This window comes from Oncorhynchus nerka, linkage group LG1 (assembly GCF_034236695.1).
Source record: "Oncorhynchus nerka isolate Pitt River linkage group LG1, Oner_Uvic_2.0, whole genome shotgun sequence".
Lineage (NCBI taxonomy): Eukaryota > Metazoa > Chordata > Actinopteri > Salmoniformes > Salmonidae > Oncorhynchus > Oncorhynchus nerka.
In genome coordinates this window covers 33368427-33391899 of record NC_088396.1, presented here as the reverse complement: position 1 = coordinate 33391899, position 23473 = coordinate 33368427, and the positions used below count along the sequence as shown (strand labels likewise).

At 44.6% G+C, this 23473-nt stretch overlaps 1 protein-coding gene across 3 annotated transcripts in view; it reads left to right on the top strand.

The window, feature by feature from the left end:
• itprid2 (ITPR interacting domain containing 2) overlaps positions 1–23473 on the top strand; it is a 49107-nt gene that overhangs the window by 12144 nt on the left and 13490 nt on the right. Inside the window, exons 1-9 of one of the 3 annotated variants that reach the window (XM_029647957.2) lie at positions 12917–13016; positions 13521–13792; positions 14068–14110; positions 15547–15596; positions 16248–16301; positions 18452–18494; positions 18642–18740; positions 19022–19230; positions 22528–23189. In XM_029647957.2, the coding sequence (XP_029503817.2) occupies positions 13588–13792; positions 14068–14110; positions 15547–15596; positions 16248–16301; positions 18452–18494; positions 18642–18740; positions 19022–19230; positions 22528–23189 (1365 nt within the window). In that variant the 5' untranslated portion in view covers positions 12917–13016; positions 13521–13587. Of the gene's footprint in view, positions 1–12916; positions 13017–13520; positions 13793–14067; positions 14111–15546; positions 15597–15837; positions 15904–16247; positions 16302–18451; positions 18495–18641; positions 18741–19021; positions 19231–22527; positions 23190–23473 lie in introns of those variants that run through there. The other 2 variants (XM_029647956.2, XM_029647958.2) reach the window with 2 other exon arrangements.

The following is a 23473-nucleotide window of genomic DNA, read 5'->3' as shown; positions in this document are numbered from 1 at the left end:
CAGCGGGGTGGGGATGTTGTTGCCTACCCTCACCACCTGGGGGCGGCCCGTCAGGAAGTCCAGTACCCAGTTGCACAGGGTGGGGTCGAGACCCAGGGTCTCGAGCTTGATGACGAGCTTGGAGGGTACTATGGTGTTGAATGCCGAGCTGTAGTCGATGAACAGCATTCTCACATAGGTATTCCTCTTGTCCAGATGGGTTAGGGCAGTGTGCAGTGTGGTTGAGATTGCATCGTCTGTGGACCTATTTGGGCGGTAAGCAAATTGGAGTGGGTCTAGGGTGTCAGGTAGGGTGGAGGTGATATGGTCCTTGACTAGTCTCTCAAAGCACTTCATGATGACGGAAGTGAGTGCTACGGGGCGGTAGTCGTTTAGCTCAGTTACCTTAGCTTTCTTGGGAACAGGAACAATGGTGGCCCTCTTGAAGCATGTGGGAACAGCAGACTGGTATAGGGATTGATTGAATATGTCCGTAAACACACCGGCCAGCTGGTCTGCGCATGCTCTGAGGGCGCGGCTGGGGATGCCGTCTGGGCCTGCAGCCTTGCGAGGGTTAACACGTTTAAATGTTTTACTCACCTCGGCTGCAGTGAAGGAGAGTCCGCATGTTTTCGTTGCAGGCCGTGTCAGTGGCACTGTGTTGTCCTCAAAGCGGGCAAAAAAAGTTATTTAGTCTGCCTGGGAGCAAGACATCCTGGTCCGTGACTGGGCTGGTTTTCTTCTTGTAGTCCGTGATTGACTGTAGACCCTGCCACATACCTCTTGTGTCTGAGCCGTTGAATTGAGATTCTACTTTGTCTCTATACTGACGCTTAGCTTGTTTGATTGCCTTGCGGAGGGAATAGCTGCACTGTTTGTATTTGGTCATGTTACCAGTCACCTTGCCCTGATTAAAAGCAGTGGTTCGCGCTTTCAGTTTCACGCGAATGCTGCCATCAATCCACGGTTTCTGGTTAGGGAATGTTTATAATCGTTGCTATGGGAACGACATCTTCAACGCACGTTCTAATGAACTCACACACCGAATCAGCGTATTCGTCAATGTTGTTATCTGACGCAATACGAAACATATCCCAGTCCACGTGATGGAAGCAGTCTTGGAGTGTGGAATCAGCTTGGACGGACCAGCGTTGGACAGACCTCAGCGTGGGAGCTTCTTGTTTTAGTTTCTGTCTGTAGGCAGGGATCAGCAATATGTTAGCTACATGAAGTAGCTAAGAGAGAACATTAAATGTAGCCAAAGATTATAGGGTCCCCTAGGAAACACTTGTCAACAATTATCCCTGGCGTTTTCATTCGTTGTCATGTCAAACAAAACTCTATTCAAAGTGCCCACTATTATATTCTAGCTATAGTATTGGAATAATTATTATATTTCCATGATTCCAACAGTTCACCCAAGTGTTTTGGCGCTATATCACAAGTCAAATCACAATTGCAACATTTAGTTAAAAACAAGGCCTAAGTTGCTTGGCCTTAAGGCGCAACCCTACGCAGCAGTGTGGAAATGATCTCAAATTAGTGCAGGAAGTAGCTGAAAACGCAGATTGTTTTTTTGGGGGGGCGTATGTTTTTAATTGAAGAGTATAAAACAATCCGAATGGAGAAAGGCCTATTGAAATCACTAAGAATGTATTTGTTGCCACCCTTGGGTCACGCACTACTCAGCAAATTTTAAATATTTTATTATTAAAAAACTAAATACTGTCATACCATCCTATTATTATTTGAAATACTGTGATATGATATTTGGCCTATATTGCCCATCCCTACTTTATTCATTAGACTTTTTATGACCTCAAAGGGCATGTAAGTATTGGATTCTTCAGGACTTGCATCCATGTTTATTAGGATTTAATGTGCATTTTACACAAGTTGCAATGGTGGTGCTGATGATGGCACTGTAAATATAATCCTCCATAACTTCAAATGAACTGAATAAGGGTATACAAATTCAATTTCCCTCCTTTCATTTGTCTCTGATTCCAGTGTCTGTGTGATTTCCAAACAAGGAAACATGACAGCAACAGCTGGTCATCTTTGAGCGTTGGGTAATTTTTTGTTATTTGGCCTACGTTACAGGCTACACAAAGACACACCCCATCCCTGTCATGTTATTGAGTTGGTAGTTTAGCTCTATATATCGCCAGTCCTTAGTGCCTGTTGCTTTCAAATAGTCTTGGGGCTGGTTCCCTAAACTCCCTGGAGAACAAAGAGAAAGGCCACAGGAAGGTGACCCACCTCAGCCCTCCATGGATGCAGGTCGACGCCCTGCGCTACCCTGCTCTCTGAAACAATATCACAATAGAGAATGGAGGGTATTTGTGGCAGTGAGTGTGCTGCAGTGGTAGCCAACTGCCCAAGTTGGTAGCTAACTAGATGCTTTTGTCAGAAGAAAAGGTCAGGAGGCTGTGTGTGTATGTGTGTGACGAAGCAGTAAGGTGGCTGGAGGCCCAGGTATTCTGTTACCGTTCTAGACAAAGCAGGTGCGGCTCAGAACTGATGCTCTCTATATAGTACACTACTTTTGACCATAGGGCTCTGGGTCCATAGGGCTCTGGTCAAAAGTAGTTCACTGTGTAGGGAATAAGGTGTCATTTGGAATGCAGACTGCGTCATAATTGACCATAGGATGTTTGGATTTGTTGAACTTTGATCTGAACTTGATGAAAGAAGTTTGGCATAACGAAATGCCATTGTTGGCACGGATATAGCAGGCCTATTTTTCCAGAAGAAGTAGCCTATGTTCTTTATCATGTAACCTTTTATTTGTAGGTCATTCTCATTTTAGATAAATTTATTTCGTAAGATAGAGCTGTAGTAAGATTCGATACTGCGGTTGACCCATTTTGACCAGCCATTTGAACACTGCTTAAGAAAACATCATGGTAGTGCTGCTGTGCAATGATGTTTGTTTTAAAAGGTCACACACAACCGATAGATGGGAAAGAAGAAAAACAGCATAGTAGTTTGTCCCTAGAGGCAAGATCCTTGAGAAACTAGACAGAGAATTTTTATTTGCCGATAAAACAAAACTTGTCTTCTTGCTTTAAAGTTAACCCCCCACCCCACCCCAGGGGGTTGGAAGCATGATTAAGTAACTTATGTAGGCCTACACTCCTGAGTTGTCTGTTAAGTTCAGGATGTTTGCTCCTATGAGGACTTAACTGTTTACATGTTAACCTACTTATTGACTAAGTGGAGTTCTTACTAACAAGTGCTTTGTTTTGTGTTCGGGACTTGGGAGTTGATGCTTGGATCGTGTTCGTAGCAAAATATTTAGCAATGGAACACTTAAACATATGTTTCTTAATGGACAAGTTCATAAATGTTTTTATTCTAATACATTGGATAGATGCAGTGAAATGTGTTGTTGGTCAGCCGTACAGCGCTCCTGGAGCATATTAGGGTTGATTGCCTTGCTCAAGGACACAATACAGATTTTTCACATTGTCAGCTTGGATATTCGAACCAACGACCTTTCAGTTACTTGTCCAATGCTCTAACCACCTGGCTACCTGCCGCCTATATTCAGTTAGGACCTCGCTGCTTCACTCAGTTTCGGCGCATTTCCTTTTTGTGCCTACTGGACACAACCCTGGTCTGAGTGTGTGTGTGTCGGTATCCAACAGTGCGGTGTCTTTGTCTATCTTTGTTGCTGTTCAGCAGCTTGGGTGTTTGGGACGTGGGGTCTGTCACATCACGATGAGTGGATGGATGATGGGTCACATTTGGCCCATGATGTGGGAACTGAGACATCCTTAGTTCTGTTGAAAGGGGTCAGGGGGAAGAGGGGCTGATGTGTGTAGGGGGTGCAAACTGGGACCTAAATATAGATATCCTTTTTACAACATGTTTGGTCTTGAGGGGGTTTAATGTTAATAGGTGGGATAGCAGCAGAGTAGTGTTTATTCTGACCAAGCTGGGCCAGCAGCAGAGTAGTGTTTATTCTGACCAAGCTGGGCCAGCAGCAGAGTAGTGTTTATTCTGACCAAGCTGGGCCAGCAGCAGAGTAGTGTTTATTCTGACCAAGCTGGGCCAGCAGCAGAGTAGTGTTTATTCTGACCAAGCTGGGCCAGCAGCAGAGTAGTGTTTATTCTGACCAAGCTCAGCCAGCAGCAGAGTAGTGTTTATTCTGACCAAGCTCAGCCAGCAGAGACGTGCTGTAGGATACATAAATACATACACACAGTTTTGTAGCACGCTCCCACTGAACTCCAGCTGTTCTGTTCTCTATGTCCTTGACTTCCAGCCCAGGTGTTTGCCATGGTCATTGTTGCTAAGCTCACGTTTCCCCTCTAGTCTCTCTGTGCTGTGCTTGGTTTGTCTGCCTTTCAGACAGGGAAAGTCTGTACTCTGTACTAGAGGTCGACCGATTTAATTGGGGACGATTTCAAGTTTTCATAACAATCGGAAATCGGTATTTTTGGGAGCCGATTTGCAGATTTGTATTTTGTTTAAAAAAAAAAGACCTTTTATTTAACTAGGCAAGTCAGTTAAGAACACATTCTTTTTTTCAATGACGGCCTAGGAACGGTGGGTTAACTGCCTTGTTCAGGGGCAGAACGACAGATTTTCACCTTGTCAGCTCAGGGTATCCAATCTTGCAAACTTACAGTTAACTGTCCAAAGCAATAACGACCTGCCTCTCTCTCGTTGCACTCCACTGCCTGTTATGCGAATGCAGTAAGCCAAGGTAAGTTGCTAGCTAGCATTGAACTTATTTTATAAAAAACAATCAATCATAATCACTAGTTAACTACACATGGTTGATGATATTACTAGATATTATCTAGCTTGTCCTGCGTTGCATATAATCTGACTGAGCATACAAGTATCTAAGTATCTGACTGAGCAGTGGTAGGCAGAAGCAGGCTCGTAAACACTCATTCAAACAGCACTTTCGTGCGTTTTGCCAGCATCTCTTTGTTGTGCGTCAAGCATTGCGCTGTTTATGACTTCAAACCTATCAACTCCCGAGATGAGGCTGGTGTAACCGAAGTGAAATGGCTGGCTAGTTAGCGTGCGCTAATAGCGTTTCATACAACACTGGCTCTGGGCCTTCTAGTAGTTGTTCCCCTTGCTCTGCATGGGTAACGCCGCTTCGATGGTGGCTGTTGTCGTTGTGTTGCTGGTTCGAGCCCAGGGAGGATCGAGGAGAGGGACGGAAGCTATACTGTTACACTGGCAATACTAAAGTGCCTATAAGAACATCCTAGTCAAAGGTTAATGAAATACAAATGGTATAGAGGGAAATACTCCTAATACTCCTATAATTCCTATAATAACTACAACCTAAAACTTCTTACCTGGGAATATTGAAGACTCCTCAACCTCAGGAGGCTGAAGAAATTCGGCTTGTCACCAAAAGCACTCACAAACTTCTACAGATGCACAATCGAGAGCATCCTGGCGGGCTGTATCACCGCCTGGTACGGCAACTGCTCCGCCCACAACCGTAAGGCTCTCCAGAGGGTAGTGAGGTCTGCACAACGCATCACCGGGGGCAAACTACCTGCCCTCCAGGACACCTACACCACCCGATGTTACAGGAAGGCCATAAAGATCATCAAGGACATCGACCACCCGAGCCACTGCCTGTTCACCCCGCTATCATCCAGAAGGCGAGGTCAGTACAGGTGCATCAAAGCTGGGACCGAGAGACTGAAAAACAGCTTCTATCTCAAGGCCATCAGACTGTTAAACAGCCACCACTAACATTGAGTGGCTGCTGCCAACACACTGACACTGACTCAACTCCAGCCACTTTAATAATGGGAATTGATGGGAAATGATGTAAATATATCACTAGCCACTTTAAACAATGCTACCTTATATAATGTTACTTACCCTACATTATTCATCTCATATGCACACGTATATACTGTACTCTATATCATCGACTGCATCCCTATGTAATACATGTATCACTAGCCACTTTAACTATGCCACTTTGTTTACATACTCATCTCATATGTATATACTGTACTCGATACCATCTACTGTATCTTGCCTATGCTGCTCTGTACCATCACTCATTCATATATCCTTATGTACATATTCTTTATCCCCTTACACTGTGTATAAGACAGTAGTTTTGGAATTGTTAGTTAGATTACTTGTTGGTTATTACTGCATTGTCGGAACTAGAAGCACAAGCATTTCGCTACACTCGCATTAACATCTGCTAACCATGTGTATGTGACAAATAAAATTTGATTTGATCTTTGATTTGACTCATGTTAAAAGGAACCACCAGCTTTCATATGTTCTCATATTCTGAGCAAGGAACTTAAACGTTAGCTTTCTTACATAGCGCATGTTGCACTTTTACTTTCTTCTCCAACACTTTGTTTATGCATTATTTAAGCCAAATTGAACATGTTCCATTATTTACTTGAGGCTAAATTGATTTTATTGATGTATTATATTAAGTTAAAATGAGTATTCATTCAGTATTGTTGTAATTGTCATTATTACAAAAAACACAAAGTTGGCCGATTAATCGGTATCGGGTTTTTGGTCCTCCAATAATCGGTATCGGTGTTGAAAAATCATAATTGGTCAACCTCTACTCCGTACAGCAATCCACTATTGTTCTGCAGTGTCAGCACTTTAAAAATATTCATAAGGAGGTAAGGACTGGAGACGACAAACGGCCTGGCCTAGCACACCCTGATACGAAATAGCTAGTATCTTTGCTCCAGGCAAGGGGTGTGTCCCAAATGGCACACTATTCCCTATATAGTGCATTACTTTTGACCAGGGCCCATAGAGGTCTGGTCCAAAGTAGTGCACAATGTAGGGAATAGGGTGCCATTTGGGGTGTATCCAAGACGTTGTTAGTCAGTTTGGGTGTCTGATCTGGTGGATAGGCCTATAAGTGTAAAGAGTGATTATCAACACAGTTGCTATAATAAAGCGACCCCTCACTACACAAATCAGTGTTGGCCTCCTTCCTTCCTTCTTTCTCATCTTATCTGCATATGAGACTCTGCATCTGTGTATATTTGGGCTCAGAGATGATTTAAGCTGCTAGATTACTTCCTGTGTCTCAGGGTACGTACCAAATGGCCCCCTGTTCCCTATATAGTACACTATAGGGCCATGGTCAAAATAAGTGCACTATATAGGGAATAAGGTGCCATTTGGGATGTAGGCACTGCCTCTTAGGCCAAAAATCAGGATCTGTCTTCATGAAGCACAATGAATGAATGCTGCTCGCCTGGGTTCTCTGTAACTGATTGTCCGTGTGTAGAACTGATTTGTTCAGAACAGAAGGTAGTAAGGTAGGCCTTATGCCATCCACAGCTGTACTGTTGTCGAGTAGTGTAGCAAGCCAGAGGAGAAGCACATCAGTCATGTCACTGACAGACAGTGGTTACCTGTCCATCTCGCTCCCTCACGCTCTAACACACACACACCTGTTCTTCCTGTCCCACTGAAGAGAATACCCTAAGAAAGAGAAATGATGAGAGGTGGAAGAGTTATGAGGGAAGATGGCTTTGTCATGTGCAGCACACAGTTGGGCTGACTGATCTGTCTGTTGTCGAGTCTCTCCTCCCTCTCTCCCATATCTCTCTCAATCTCTCATAGGCAGTGGAAGGAGAAGGCCTTTGCCCTCACTGAGTTGGGAGGCAGTTATTTAGATAAAGGGGAGGTTCCCCCAACCTGTACCCATTTATGTAGCCTTGTACAGACATGATTGTTTAGTAAAGTGGATGTTTTTCCACAGGTCTAAAATGGAGTGGAGAGAGGAAGGCTGGGGGTTGTGATTACAGCTGAAGAATATCCCATTCCCTCCATTTCAAAGATGGACTGGAAACTGTTGCTTTGTATATCATTACATTTTAGTCTTTTAGGGTTCGGTGCCTTGCTCAAGGACACATCGACAGATTTTTCAGTCTGCGCAGGGATTTTAACCAGCAACCTTTCGTTTACTGGCCCACCGCTCTTAATCGCTAGGTTAACTGTCGCCCGTATACTGCCAAGTCGCCAACCAATGTTGAAGGCTATGTCTAGAATTTCACTATAATGGATTCAGTGTCGAGCACCCCCCCCCCCCCCCTGAGCTTTCGCTTGCCTCCAGCACACAGGCACTTTTGGGGCGAGTGACTCTTAACTTACAATGGCTAGCCCCAAGTCGTTATATATTTAAAAAATGTATTGTGAGTTTTGCTATTTGCCTCACGACTCCTGCATGCTTTGTTGACTATGATTTTTCTTTACCCAACCGTGGGACAGACTGTTTGTTCCCACACTCGATTCTGACAGTATTGGTTACGCTGACTTTGTCTTCCCATCCTATTCTAACCACCTTTGCCGACTTTGAGCTTGATGAAATTGCTGTACAATATGATCTTGTTGCCATCTGATGCACATTCAGATGTCATAAATTATCACTGCAGAGCTCTCCCTGTCTTATGAGTGCCTTGATTGTATTACTGTTGATGATATCTGGAAATGTGCATGTACACCCTGGCCCATCTACTGTTGCTAGCCCTATTCTGACTTGTGCTCTGAAATCTGCTTCACTGATTTCTGCTCTCGTAAATGCCTGGGTTTTCTGCATGTTAACACTAGAAGCTTCTTACCTAAAATTGATCAATTTTAAAGTGTGGGTTCACAGCTCCAATCCAGATGTGTTGGTCTTTACTGAGACGTGGTCATGGAAGAGTGTTTTGAATACACTCTTTCTGGTAATAACCATTTCTCGGGCAAGACAGATCTCCCAAAGGTGGGGGAGTGGCAATCTTTACCAAGGATCACCTTCAGTGCTCTGTTGTCTCCACCAAGGCTTTCCCCGCCAAGGCTGTCCCCAAACAATTTGATTTGCTGGTTTTAAGTATTAAACTTTCAAATAGCTCTTTGTTGACTGTTGCTGGGTGCTATCATCCTCCATCACCGGCCTGTACCTGCCCTAAGCTCTCTCCTGGCCCCTTACACTAAGTCTGAATTGGTCCTGCGAGGTGACCTAAACTAGGACATGTTTAAGCCACCTGACCAAGTCCTAAAGCAATGGGACTCCCTAAATCTTTATCATATTATTACCAATTACATTTACATTTAAGTCATTTAGCAGACGCTCTTATCCAGAGCGACTTACAAATTGAATCAATCCCAATCCCACAAGGTATGACTGCAAACACCCAGAAAAGGATACTCTTCTTGATGTTATCCTGTTTTACAGCCTGTGTTCGTAATGGCTGCTCAGTGAAACGACCTGTCCTGATTTGTCATAGACGTTTGCTAAAAAACCTTGAATGAGCAAGCATTCCTTCACGAACTGGCCTCTGTAAAATGGTATAGAATCAGCTTGATCCCTTCTGTCGAAGACGCTTGGCCCTTCTTTTTTGATATTTTCAGTGGTATTTTTAACAAACATGCCCCATAAAGAAAAAGAGAATTAAAAACAGGTTCAGCCCCTGCTTCGACCGTGATCTTGCAGAGTTACTCCACCTCAATAATTCCATTTGGCGAAAGGCTCAGCACACGCATACTCAGGCAGACTGGCTCTGGTTCAGGCAAATGAGAAAGAAGTGCACTCAAGCTATCCGGAAGGCCAAAGTTGATTACTTCAAGGAGCAGTTCTCTCTCTGTGGGTCTAACCCCAAGAAGTTCTGGAAAACGGTTAAAAGCCTGGAGAATAAAACCTCTTCACAGCTGCCCATGTCCCTTAACTGACTTGCCTAGTTAAATAAATCGGCAAAAAATATTGTGCTAGAGGGTGCGTTCTCAGCCCTCTCCTGTACTCCCTGTTCACCCATGACTGCGTGGCCATGCACGCCTCCAACTCAATCATCAATTTTGCAGACGACACTACAATGGTAGGCTGGATTATCAACAACGACGAGACTGCCTACAGGGAGGAGGTCAGGGCCCCCCGGAGGGTGTCATCAGGAAAATAACCTCACACTCAACGTCAACAAAACAAAGGAGATGATTGTGGACTTCAGGAAACCGCAGAGGGAGCACCCTATCCACATCGACAGGACAGTAGTGGAGAAGGTGGGAAGTTTTTTTAAGTTCCTCGGCGTACACATCACGAACAAACTGAAATGGTCGACCCACACAGACAGTGTGGTGAAGGCGCAACAGCGCCTCTTCAACCTCAGGAGGCTGAAGAAATTCCTTGTCACCGAAAACACTCAACTTTTACAGATGCACAATCGAGAGCATCCTGTCGGGGTGTATCACTGCCTGGTACGGCAACTGCTCCACCCACAAACGTAAGGCTCTCCAGAGGGTCACCGGGGGCAAACTACCTGCCCTCCAGGACACCTACAGCACTGTTGAAGTTGAAGACCCAATTTCACAGGAAGGCCCAAAAGATCATCAAGGACAACAACCACCTGAGCCACTGCCTGTTCACCCCGCTATCATCCAGAAGGCTGGGACCGAGAGACTGAAAAACAGCTTCTATCTCAAGGCCATCAGACTGTTAAACGGCCATCACTAACATTGGGTGGCTGCTGCCAACATACTGACTCAAATCTCTGCCACTTTAATAATAAAAAATTGGATGTAATAAATGTATCACTAGTCAATTTAAACAATGCCACTTAATATAATATTTACATTCTCTACATTACTCATCTCATATGTACAGTTGAAGTCTGAAATTTACATACACCTTAACCAAATACATTTAAATTCAGTTTTTCACAATTCCTGACATTTAATCTTAGTAAAAATTCCCTATCTTTAGGTCAGTTAGGATCACCTCTTTATTTTAAGAATGTGAATTGTCAGAATTATAGTAGACAGTGATTTATTTAAGCTTTTATATCTTTCATCACATTCCCAGTGGGTCAGAAGTTTACATAAACTCAATTAGTATTTGGTAGCATTTCCTTTATATTGTTTAACTTGTGTCAAATGTTTCAGGTAGCCTTCTACAAGCTTCCCACAATAAGTTGGGTGAATTTTGGTTTGTAGGCTTCCTTGCTCGCACACGCTTTTTCAGTTCTGCCCACACATTTTCTATAGGATTGAGGTCAGGGCTTTGTGCTGGTCACTCCAATACCTTGACTTTGTTGTCCTTAAGCCACTTTGCCACAACTTTGGAAGTATGCTTGGGGACATTGTCCATTTGGAAGACCCATTTGCGATCAAGCTTTAACTTCCTCACTGATGTCTTGAGATGTTGCTTCAATATATCCACACAATTTCCTTTCCTCATGATGCCATCTACTTTGTGAAGTTCACCAGTCCCTCCTGCAGCAAAGCACCAGCTCAACATGATGCTGCCATCCCTGTGCTTCCCGGTTGGGATGTTGTTCTTCGGCTTACAAGCCTCCCCCTTTTCCCTCCAAATGTAAAAATGGTCATTATGGCCAAACAGTTCTATTTTTGTTTTATCAGACCAGAGGACATTTCTCCAAAAAGTATGATCTTTGTCCCCATGTGCAGTTGCAAACCGTAGTCTGGCTTTTTTATGGCGGTTTTGGAGCAGTGGCTTCTTCCTTGCTAAGGAGCCTTTCAGGTTATGTCGATATAGGACTCATTTTACTGTGGATCTAGATACTTTTGTTCCGGTTTCCTCCAGCATCTTCACAAGGTCCTTTGCTGTTGTTCTGGGATTGATTTGCACTTTTCGCACCAAAGTACGTTCATCTCTAGGAGACAGAACGCGTCTCCTTCTTCAGCGGTATGATGGCTGCGTGGTCCCGTGTACTATTGTTTGTACAGATGAACGTGGTACCTTCAGTCGTTTGGAAATTGCTCCCAAATATGAACCAGACTTGTGGATGTCTACAATATTTTTTTCTCTGAGATCTTGGCTGATTGCTTGATTTTCCCATGATGTCAAGCAAAGAGGCATTGAGTTTGAAGGTCGGCCTTGAAATACATCCACAGGTACACCTCCAACTGACTCAAATGATGTCAATTAGCCTATCAGGACATCATTTTCTGGAATTTTCCAAGCTGTTTAAAGGCACAGTCAACTTAGTGTATGTAAACTTTTGATTCACTGGAATTGTGATACAGTGAAATAATCTCTGTAAACAATTGTTGGAAAAATTACTTGTCATGCACAAAGTAGATGTCCTTTCCGACTTGCCAAAACTATAGTTTGTTAACAAGAAATTTGTGGAATGGTTAAAAAACAAGTTTTAATTACTCCAACCTAAGTGTATGTAAACTTCAGATTTCAACTGAAGTTTACATACACATATTTATATGTGCATATTCTTATTCATTCCTTTACACTTCTGTGTATACGGTAGTTGTTGTGAAATTGTTAGATTACATGTTAGAAATTGCTGCACGGTCGGAACTAGAAGCACAAGCATTTCGCTACACTCGCATTAACATCTACTAACAATGTCTATGTGACCAATACATTTTGATGTGATTTGAATTCAAATTATTGTGCAAGAGAGGAGGAGGATGGGACTGGATTGTGTTGACACATTCTCAGATACTGTATTTGACATCAAAAAACCCTGTGTTTTAAGTTGATCGACACCTGTCATCAAGATGTCTCACTCTACTTCATTGAAAGAGGCAAGCCTATTTGTTGTTTTTGTACTGACCACTTTTTATATTCCCACACATCTATTGCTAGCCGTCACTGCCATCGGTTTGTTTGGAAAGCAGAGTGATCGTCTGTGTTGTTTAGTCACATTCCTTAATTCAGATGATTACTCTGGAAATAGAAGTAACCTAATAATAGCCTCCTTCATTTGTCCATCGGGGTTTGGCTTCTACACTCCAGTGAGAACTCCATCGGTCTATCCATTTATCCCTCCCTTCAGAAAAGAGCTGATCCACAACAGGAAACAACTCGTAATCTTTTAACTAAACAGACATTTCCTGCTCCAGTTGTTGTCAGTTGGACTTCTAGCTCTCATTGGCTCCTCTGTACTCATCCATCCTTACTGCCTGCCCTCTGTCCCATATCTCTGCCTGGCTGGGAAGGCACTACTTTTAAGTGACATTTCAGACTGCTTTGGAATTGTTCTTAGTATTCTTAGGATACTAGTTCTGGAGGAAGGAGGAATACCCACCAGGTATTATTAGTGTCTCATTTCATGCGGACTGTTTTGTTGTTTTGCTTCTTGCAGAGGTTATCACATGTATTAATTTGGTGTTCTGCTCTTAATTCGTTTAGCCATCGAAGTTATGGAAAGAAACAAATTGTGTAGTCTTGTTTTTCATTGTTTGTATAATAACTTATTTTCCTAAGTCAATTTTGTTATTGGATTATTTGACATTTGCTTGTTTCCAGCTCAATGTTACTGTCATTCCATGCTGTGGCTGTTCTGTTAGCATACATGGTTATCATGCAGTTTGATCTATTACAGGCCTTGCCAGGTTTGCAGAGCTTTCCTTCTAGAATTAAATGGTGTGTCCTTGGCGTGCCCGTGTGTGTGTCCTCCCAGTGTGGTGTGATGTAACCTAGCATATTTAGAGAGCCGTACTAAACTCTGTAAAAAAAGTAGTCATAAATTACTAAAGAGGAGGCTTGGCTTCCATTTAGTCTCATGACTCCCCCTCCCTCCTCTCTACTGCAGGTGACTTGCCCCTCGCTGTAGCAACACAGCCTGTGGAGAAGAGGAAGAGTGGATCCAGGAGAGGACCATGGAGCAGTGTGAGACTTCTGCGAGCCCCAGCAGGGATCACCCATGGAAGGCAGCGACCATGAAGAGGATGGCCTGGGCCCAGAGCAGAGACTCCTGGCAGGGCCCCTCTGAGAGTCAGGACACCCAGGATCAGGAGGGTTGCAGCGAGGAGATGGTGTCCCCGGAGCCCACCATGGAGACGACGGCCCCGGCCGACGAGCCAGGTATGTTGGGAAGAGCTACAGAGGGAGCAGCAGACAGAAATAATTCTGGTTTGTGTTTTTGACGGCTTGATATATAGCAGCATGGAAGTCATGATTAAACAATAAACCCTACTTTAAGGTCGTATTGCTCTATTAGTAACTAGCCCAAAAAGGAATGAAATCCTCCAACGGCAAACTGTTTATTTAGATGTTTGAATCCAGTTGTTATGGACATTGTAGAATTGTTCCAGGCAGTATGATGTTATATAGGAATTGTACATGTTTTCTTCTCTCAGGGCGCTTCCCTAACAAGATTGCAAGCTGGCTCAAGGACTGCAGGTATAGTAATGTTGTGTTATAATGAAACCTCTACATTGACATGTAAATTGACATTAGGGCACACAATGGACAACGTTGTAAACCGTTGTGCAACAGAAAGCGAAAATGAGTGTTTCTTATTGGACCAGTCAGGGTAGCCCCTCTTTGTTTCAATTGTTTTTTTTTCAGTTTGATGTCTAATGAACACAAGACAGGGCCCTGGTAAAGCCCTTAATAATGACAGAGAAAGAGCAGCATAGCAACCATGTATTGTGTTTCCTTATATCTGGAAGCTGCTGTGGTCCAGCTCTCACTTTGTCAGACATGTTATATTTGCTTTATGCTGCTATCTATGCCTTTGGGAAGTTTTTCCGTTAGCCCAGGGCCTATGTTATCAGCAACTGGTCTGGTCTTGTTCTACTGCCTCAAGTTGATTCAACAAACATTACCATGGAACTTAGAATCTGGTTATTGAGTCAAATTCTAGATGGTAACCCCCCCCCCCCCAAACCGATGTATGTGAGCAAGACGGAGTGATGAAGAGAAGGAGCAAACAGAAAGTCGCATGATGTTGATCATGAGCGTTTACACAATGTCAATGTCTCTTTATGAAATGTTCATGTCATATGACTGGTGCTGGTATAGGCCTTCAGACAGGTGTTCCATGCTGTTAACCTAGATGTTACTGCCAGCATCGTCATACTCATTAGTATCATGGCAAGGAAACAAAACATTTCTTTAAGAAAACAGCCCTAATGTTGGAAACATGTCACCCAGAGTCATGTATTTATTTTCAAAGATATAGAACGCAATATTTTACATACAGCAGATTTTTAAAGGACCAAATAGTTAGCTCTGCTTTGTGTTTTCATTTTTGCCTTGGAAAAAATATTGCAATGCTGGTATTGTCCCAGTCCTAGATGTTACATGAGCAGAAAGCATATCAACTTGACTTGGTCTGACTCACTCAGTATAGAAGTATAGTTCCATCTGAGTACAGTAGGATATCAGAAAGCCTATAGACCTGCTGGGACAGTGACCATATGAAGTTGTTTGATCTGTTGACGTAGAGGTGAGCTAGGAGCGTCACGGCGCAGTGTTAGGGATGTTGTGCCACGTTGCTATCTTTAGCCCTTAGACTTAGAGCCTTGTGTTTGACTTGCTGTTTTTTCTCACAATCCTCAGCCAGACTTTACTTAGTTTTATCCAGGCCTTCCTGTACACTAACAGTGGAGACTGGAGGCTCTGTTACTGTTCTGTGACTGGTAACATGACAGTCACTGTCTAGTACTACTGTGGATGTAGGACTACTGTATCTGTGGATGTATTGTATAACTAATAGTTATACTATACAATATAATGTATAGTATGACTAATAGTAAGAAACAGTTGTAGTGTTTGTATACGTCTCTGTGTTGTAGACACTGGTTTCTCTAACAGTGTGTGTCTCTTCACAGGACTCCTCTTGGGGCGTCTTTGGATGAGCAGAGCAACACGCAGTCCAAGGGTGACTTTCCCTCTCCTACAACACCAGTCATATGCTATACAACTGTAACTCTCCAATGGAAAAAGAGAATGTGTGTTAGTGTATCTGTGCAGATTGTGTGTGGGTCAAGGGGGTGTTTGTGGAGTATTCTGCAACTCACTTTCTCACCACACCTTGCAGCCCTAGTGAACTTTGGAGTGTTCTGTAACCAGCTGCTTTACACATCCACCCACACACCAGTTACCAGTTGGTAGCTTTCTCAAACTCTGTCGCTCAGGTCATCTTATTGTCATTCTAAACCGAAGTAAGAAACCGAGCCAGGCACGATGTGAGTATCCTAAACTGAAAGGAATAACATTTGGATTCCCTGCATTTGCTTTAGTCTTCTGGGTAATGTGAACCTACATGTGCAGCTGGTGCTATCTACAGTAGGTAACACTTACCAACCAGCCACGGTAAATATTCCTCCTAACCAAGCGTAAATATTTGTCGTGGTTTGAAGTGTCTGTCTGTAGTACTACTACAGCTACTCTGTTTAAAATGTCTTCAGTTAACCATGTCCATTGTGTTTTATAGGCACGTGCAGACGTTTTTATGTGAATGGTTATTTAGTCTATTGTAGGTTATAAGTGCTGTTTGAGGGCTTAATGAAAGATCTTCTGTACTTCACAGGAGTGATGAAGAATGGATGCAGCTTTGAAGACGACTTGTCTCTGGGAGCTGAGGGTGGGTAACTTCTCTGTGCGTGTGTCTCTCTGTCACTAGAGCAATTTGACCTAGGATCACACTGCTGCTACGGCAGTTTTATGATGCTTTGAGCTGTTTTGAGAAAGACTAGAGCTGAATCCCAAATGACACCCTGCTCCCTATATATTATAGTGCACTTCTGGCTGTGTCCTGGTCAAAAGTAGTGCTCTTAATAGGCAATAGGGTGCCATTTGAGACACGACCTAGAAATCTGTGTGTCCAAACAATTTTGAGCTGGAAGCTTCTTGTTGTTGAAGTGATTTGCCTCTTTAGTTTTTACTAAAGCTGCAATAGGACCTTGGGAGTACTCCCTGCTGTTACTGCTCTTTATGAGCGGACGTGCACATGAGGACTCAAGGACACACTTTCCCAGTCAAAAGGAAAGGAGAGCAGAGCAATGTGATCAGATAGCATATCTAGCTCTCATTTCACCCTCTGGGTGACCTGCCTGTTGGTGGAGGAGTAGAGGAGGATAAATAATGAAAGAGTGGATCTATCTCAGTTTAAACTGTCTCTTCGGACCTAAATAGGAACATACATGAGCTTTTATGTCCTCTGGACCTGCTATACAGCTATTTTCTACTCCCCCCATGATAACTATCTGGTCTGTTCCTCAACACTTCCCACTTCTCAAGTCACATAGTTGTAGGCTTACAGTGTATAGAGCAGTGTCCTGTTGTCACTTGCAGACCTTCATACTTTTAGCGTTTGCTTTAGGCGCCTGGAGTGCCAGATGAGTTTGTGCTTTTAATGTCTCATTCTTCCATTGAAACAGCTGTACTGATATATGCTCCCTAATTTGCTACCGTTTGTTGTTCGTCTCTGAGAGATGGGGTCAGTCAGATTTTGTACTTGCCCGCATGGTTGCACTCCACACATTACTATTGTGTTTGTGCAGACCAGAGACGGTGGGAGGTAGTTAGTGTGTCGTGCTGGGCTTGGCTCCTGTTATGGTCTGCTCTGACCTGCTTAGTCTCAGGTTGTGGCCCAAATGGCACTCTATTCCCTATATAGGGCTCTGGTCAAAAGTAGTGCTCTAAATAGGGAATAGGTTGCCATTTGGGACATACAAATACAGTGAAGCAAAGGAAAGGGACCTAGTCATACCTGAGATCCGTCTTCCATTGTGACCATGTCATGCTACAAGTCTCAACAGGCACCTGTATGAGGGCCCTTCTGGCTCCAATCCACTCCATCAGTGAGTAGCAACAACTTACTGTTAACAGGCACAACAATAGTCATTCAATGGAAAAGCATGCTTTGATGATAATCGAGCTCTTTGAGGCTGAAGAACCAGTTAGGCTGATTTTGAGTTTGTTCAGTTTCAGGCAACTGACAGACAACGTGTACTCTCCTGTCTCTGTCTTCACCAGACCCAGGCACAAGCACTATTAGAAATCTTTTAAATACTTTCAGTGTTTGTTCTAGCCTGCCCGGACTGCCATATGGGCGGGCGGGGTTTACAGTTGTGGGGACGATTCTATTGGTCCATCAAGCCAAGCAAACTCAACCATGCACAGATAAAGTATTTAAAATGATTTAGAATAGTTTGAACCCAGCTCTGACTTCTGATGATTGCCCACAGTCATCAGTTTGCATTCTTTATGTCACTAAGACAACCTGGAAGAGGCCTTCAGACTGAGAGAAGGATTATCTTCTGACAGATGAGGCCAGTCCATACTTCAGGAGCACTTTCTCTCGGTCTCTACTGTACTCAAGCCATAATTCTGTCGTCATGTTCCTTGCTGTCTCAGAGCTGAGGCTTTTGTAATTTTCTGGGGATTGTCATTTTTACTCTGGCCTCTTTCCCTTATATCATACGTGGAAGAGAAGGCATGTTAGATGTGGTTTCTTGTAAAAATAAATATATATATGTTTTTACAAAGGTAGACATTTATTGTTGCTTGTATATGTTTTTTGACAGTGTATAACGTTAGATTTCGACAGATGGACTTTGAAGAGAAATGCAGGAATCAGCAATAACTGTATATAGTTAGTTGACCAAAGCACACAGCAGCATACAAAGTTCCTGTATTCAACTCTATCTTCCTCTCTCTCCCTCCCTCCTTCCCCCACTCTCTCTTCCCCCTCTTTCCTTCTCTCTCCCTCTCTCTTTAACCTCCCTGCAGCCAACCACCTTCAGCCCAACAGTGCCAAAGCAGAGACACCCTGGTAAGTGAGACTGTGAGACCCCCCTTTATGCTATTGGCCACTCCTCACCCCCAGTTCTCACCACCCTCAGTTCAGTCTTATGCAGTAGTCTTACTGCCTGTGGTCTGACTCGTGTACTGATCACTGCATGCCCACTCTGCTCTTCAGCTATGGAATGCCTGCGAAGGACAAGAGGAGCCAGTTCCGGCAGAAAGGCAGGAGTATGAACTCAACGGGATCAGGGAAGAGCAGCACCACTGTGTCCAGGTGAGCAGACAAGTAGACAGGCCCTGAGCCAAGAGCTGTGGTTTGGGGATGACAATCCCTGTAACTGGGACATTTCATTTCAGGTCTCAAGAAAACCGAAAAGCAGACATATAATAGATCAAGTTTAATACAATATTGGGTCTGATTTTAGCCAGATGTACTCTGTTAAAGCTCAGGTTTTTCATTTGACTTAACCTCACTAGCTACATCATTTGCTGCAGAGTGCTGTTATAAATGCTTTCATAGAGTCCTGTAATACATGGTTTGTGTGTTCTGTCCAGTGTGTCTGAGTTGTTGGACCTCTATGAAGAAGATCCAGAAGAGATCCTGTATAACCTGGGGTTCGGCCGGGAGGAGCCGGACATCGCCTCTAAGATCCCCCCGCGCTTCTTCAACGGCTCCTCCGGAGCTAAGGGTATCGACATCAAGGTCTATCTGGGAGCACAGCTGCAACGCATGGAGATGGAGAACCCCAACTATGCCCTGACAAGTACCAGCTTTAACTTGCTTTTTTCTCATACACTTTGTGTCTCCAGCTTTTGCTTTGTGTGTCTTCCTCGCTCTCTATTTCTCTAGCTTTCTTTGAGCTGTGAAAACACTGCTCATATTGCTGTTCACTGCTATAAAATGGTCCAGACAGACAACAATGTACAACCTACGTACATGCAGACAAACGGGTAGTGATGAAGGAATATGGATAGAAAGTGTCAGCTGGGTGCGGAGCAGCGGGGTGATGGTACGGTGGTGTGGTGGGGATGTTGGTAGTGTTTGACTGGGTGATGGTGGTGTGGTGGGGATGTTGGTAGTGTTTGACTGGGTGATGGTGGTGTGGTGGGGATGTTGGTAGTGTTTGACTGGGTGATGGTGGTGTGGTGGGGATGTTGGTAGTGTTTGACTGGGTGATGGTGGTGTGGTGGGGATGTTGGTAGTGTTTGACTGGGTGATGGTACGGTGGTGTGGTGGGGATGTTGGTAGTGTTTGACTGGGTGATGGTACGGTGGTGTGGTGGGGATGTTGGTAGTGTTTGACTGGGTGATGGTACGTGTGGTGTGGTGGGGATGTTGGTAGTGTTTGACTGGGTGATGGTACGGTGGTGTGGTGGGGATGTTGGTAGTGTTTGACTGGGTGATGGTACGGTGGTGTGGTGGGGATGTTGGTAGTGTTTGACTGGGTGATGGTACGGTGGTGTGGTGGGGATGTTGGTAGTGTTTGACTGGGTGATGGTACGGTGGTGTGGTGAGGATGTTGGTAGTGTTTGACTGGGTGATGGTACGGTGGTGTGGTGGGGATGTTGGTAGTGTTTGACTGGGTGATGGTACGGTGGGGATGTTGGTAGTGTTTGACTGGGTGATGGTGTGGTGGGGATGTTGGTAGTGTTTGACTGGGTGATGGTGTGGTGGGGATGTTGGTAGTGTTTGACGGTACGGTGGTGTGGTGGGGATGTTGGTAGTGTTTGACTGGGTGATGGTACGGTGGTGTGGTGGGGATGTTGGTAGTGTTTGACTGGGTGATGGTACGGTGGTGTGGTGGGGATGTTGGTAGTGTTTGACTGGGTTATGGTTGGAATGAATTGTTGGGATGTAGTGATGGCATTATATCAATACTTTGACTCCAAGTATCGATTTGCAATTTAAAAAATAATAATTCTAGGTAGCATTAGCTAGTGCTAGTTGGCAGTACCTGCTCCAGAATATTTCTCCCTACAGCTTGTTCTTCATTTATTTTTAAATATTGAGCCAAGATGTTTTTAGCACTTATTTCCATGACTGATCAAATCTCATTTTCTCAGATATAGTGAGCAATATGTTTGGAACATCAAATCACCATCAAATCGTATCAAATCGCAATACGTATTGAATGGAGAAAAGCAACACATCATATCGGCACCTAAGTATGGTGATAATATGGTATGGTGAGGTCCCTGGTAATTCCCAGCCCTAGTTACATGTAAGGGTAGTCTGGTATCTTTGTAGGTGGTGTAATAATCAATGGCACACCATCAGTCAATTGGTTCTGTTCCCACCAAGCCATTGCATTGTGGGTAGGTTTCTTGTTCTTCTCTTCCTCTTGGCAGATTTAGCTTCTGTCTGCCAAACGAGCATGTAGATCTGGGGGCCTGGGCTGGAAGCTGGGATGGTGAGAGTGAGGGCCCATTCCAGTGCAGCTGGGTGAACAGAGCCGCAGCACAAGGAAGCCTTTGTCTTCTATTGGGCAAACAATGTGGTGACCAGAGTGGCAGAGAGAGAGACAGGGTCTACCTCACAAATGGCACCCTATTCCCTATATAGTGCGCTACTTTTGACCAGAGCCCTCCCTGTGGGCCCTGGTCAAAAGTAGTGCACTATGTAGGGTGCCATTTAGGACACCCCCAAAAAGAGATTGAGTGGAGGACCTGATTCTTCTCTGTACTCTGCTCACATCGGGCCTCACACACATTGGTCCTGGGTCTGTTCACTCTGCCAGAGCACACAGCACCATGCACCGTCCGCTTTACTCTTTATAGACCCATATTGGCATAACTCCTGCTGTCAGAGCCCGAGCTGTGTGTGTGTGTGAGATCTGAGTCGGGGACAAAGTAGCCACTCTGCACCCTGGCTGGTCAGCCAGAGAGGAACAGGAAGGGGACAGAGAAAGTGGCCTCAGCCTTGTAACAGCACTCTCTTGTTGTTTTTAAACTGCTGGACCGAGGCCCAGTAAGCGCTGTTGTTGCAGTAGCTCTCGAGTCAGTTTCATCTTCATCTGGTCTAGATTAGATTTTAAAAGGGGGGATGAGTAACTGTCTTTTCAATCCCTTTTGAAGTTTCACCCCTCCGTTAAGTTAATGTGAGGAGTTTTTGTGGTCTACCTATAAAGTTGTTGTTGCGCTGCAGCAGCCCCACTAACTGGAGGCCCTGCTGTTTCTGTTTCAGAACAGTGGACTGACTTGACTTACAGCACAGGCAGCTCTGCAGGGATTTACAAGTCACAACTTCTAAGGGTTCTAGGGATCATAGATCAGTGAGCATCCTCAGAAGGTTCAGACCCTGGAATGTAGAATTCTCATGCTGCTGTCTGTCTCAGTGATGTTCCAACATGTACTGTAGTTAGCAGCTTAAAGTCCCTGACCAGCCCTCTTCTCTTCAATGTCATGTTGATTTTTCTTATGTAAGTCCTGTTTTCTCTCCCTGAGAACGTCCCTGGGGTTCTGGCTGTGAGCAGCTAAAAGGGATGGTGCTCTCATAATAAATATAAAGGCCTTGTGAAATTTCACTTCCTACTTCTGTTTTCTTCTGTGGAGTCAGCCGTGGTCAGGAATCAGGAAGAGACTGTGTTCTGCGCTCAGAGAGATAATGGCCAGAGGAAGTGTTGGTTACTTACTTGCAGAAGTATGTTAGTCGCTTACATGCATGTGGTGGGGATAGATATGGTGACTGGCGTACTTAGTCACTCGGACTATTGAGTTATCATGTCGTTTATGACACACTGTAAATGTGGGAAGGTTTGTTCTCTTCGATGTCATTGCAATGATGGTTCAAGGGAGCTTTGGTTGCCCTGTGACAGGCTATGCCTATCTGTGCCCATGGGGCTGGTATTAACGTCAGGATGCAGCTTTGTCTTCCATCCTCCAAACTAACTACACCCATGATGAGGGCTGAATCTGCTGCTGTAAGAGGGGACATATTCCCAGACTTTCTGGGGACCACCTAGCTTGTTTCTATTAGTTTCCTCTCTTTATCAAGTTGATTAAGTCTTATTCTTTCCCCAAAGCTTGAATTTTAATTCTAGTTTCCTCTCTCCCCCCCCAAAGGTCGTTTCCGTCAGATCGAGGTCCTGACCACGGTGGCCAACGAGTTCTTCCATCTCTACTCCCAGGTCTCCGGCCAGCCTGTCCAGAAGATCTGCAGCCTGGATGGGGAACCGCTCACCATCGTCCCTCCTTCTCCTCTGAGGAGGAACAACTCAGCCCTGAACGCAGCCAAGATCCTGAAGAAGACGATCACTAAACACAACCTGCTGGGTGGGTTGGGGGAGGGGGGTGCTCCTACCATCACAGCCCTGTCTACGACAGAGAAACTGGCAGACCATGTGAGTCCAGGTACAGGGGACAGTGCCGTCACAACTGACTCCGACCATAAGGGTGAGCTCAAGCAGAAGGCCTTTAGGAAGAAGGACTCTCCATCTCTGGCCACTGTGACTGAGGAGAGCCACTCTGGAGGCAGCACTGAGGCCACAATAAGTGTCAATGGAGACCACCCTGGAGTGAATGGAGATGGCCAGGCATTGACCCAGGGGGGTGACCTTAGCCTGTCCAACGAGGCTGACATGGAGAAAGAGCACCAAGACATTCAACTGAAGGGCCAGCGAACAATCACATCAACCCCAGACAAAGAACCTAACTACAGCCTGCTGCCCAACCCTCACATCGCCCACCTCCGCACACAGACCAAGGACTCCTTTGAGATGGAAGAGGTAGGGCTATACTCACACACACAAGGTTTGAGGCAGGGTTCAATTCTTGGCTTAGTTGTACTGTTCTCCTGCCTTTCCAGTTCAGTAGGAGTTTTGACTGCACACAGAAGGTTGGGCAGAGGGGTTCAATTCTAGACTTAGCATTACTGTCCTCCCAGTTTGAGATGGAGGTAGAATAGTCAGCACAAACACAGAGTTGAGGAGAAGGGGTTCAATTCTTGGCTGAGCTTCTTTATACTGCCCTCTCAGTTCAATGCAACGTTTGTTTTGTTTGGGGTTGCTTA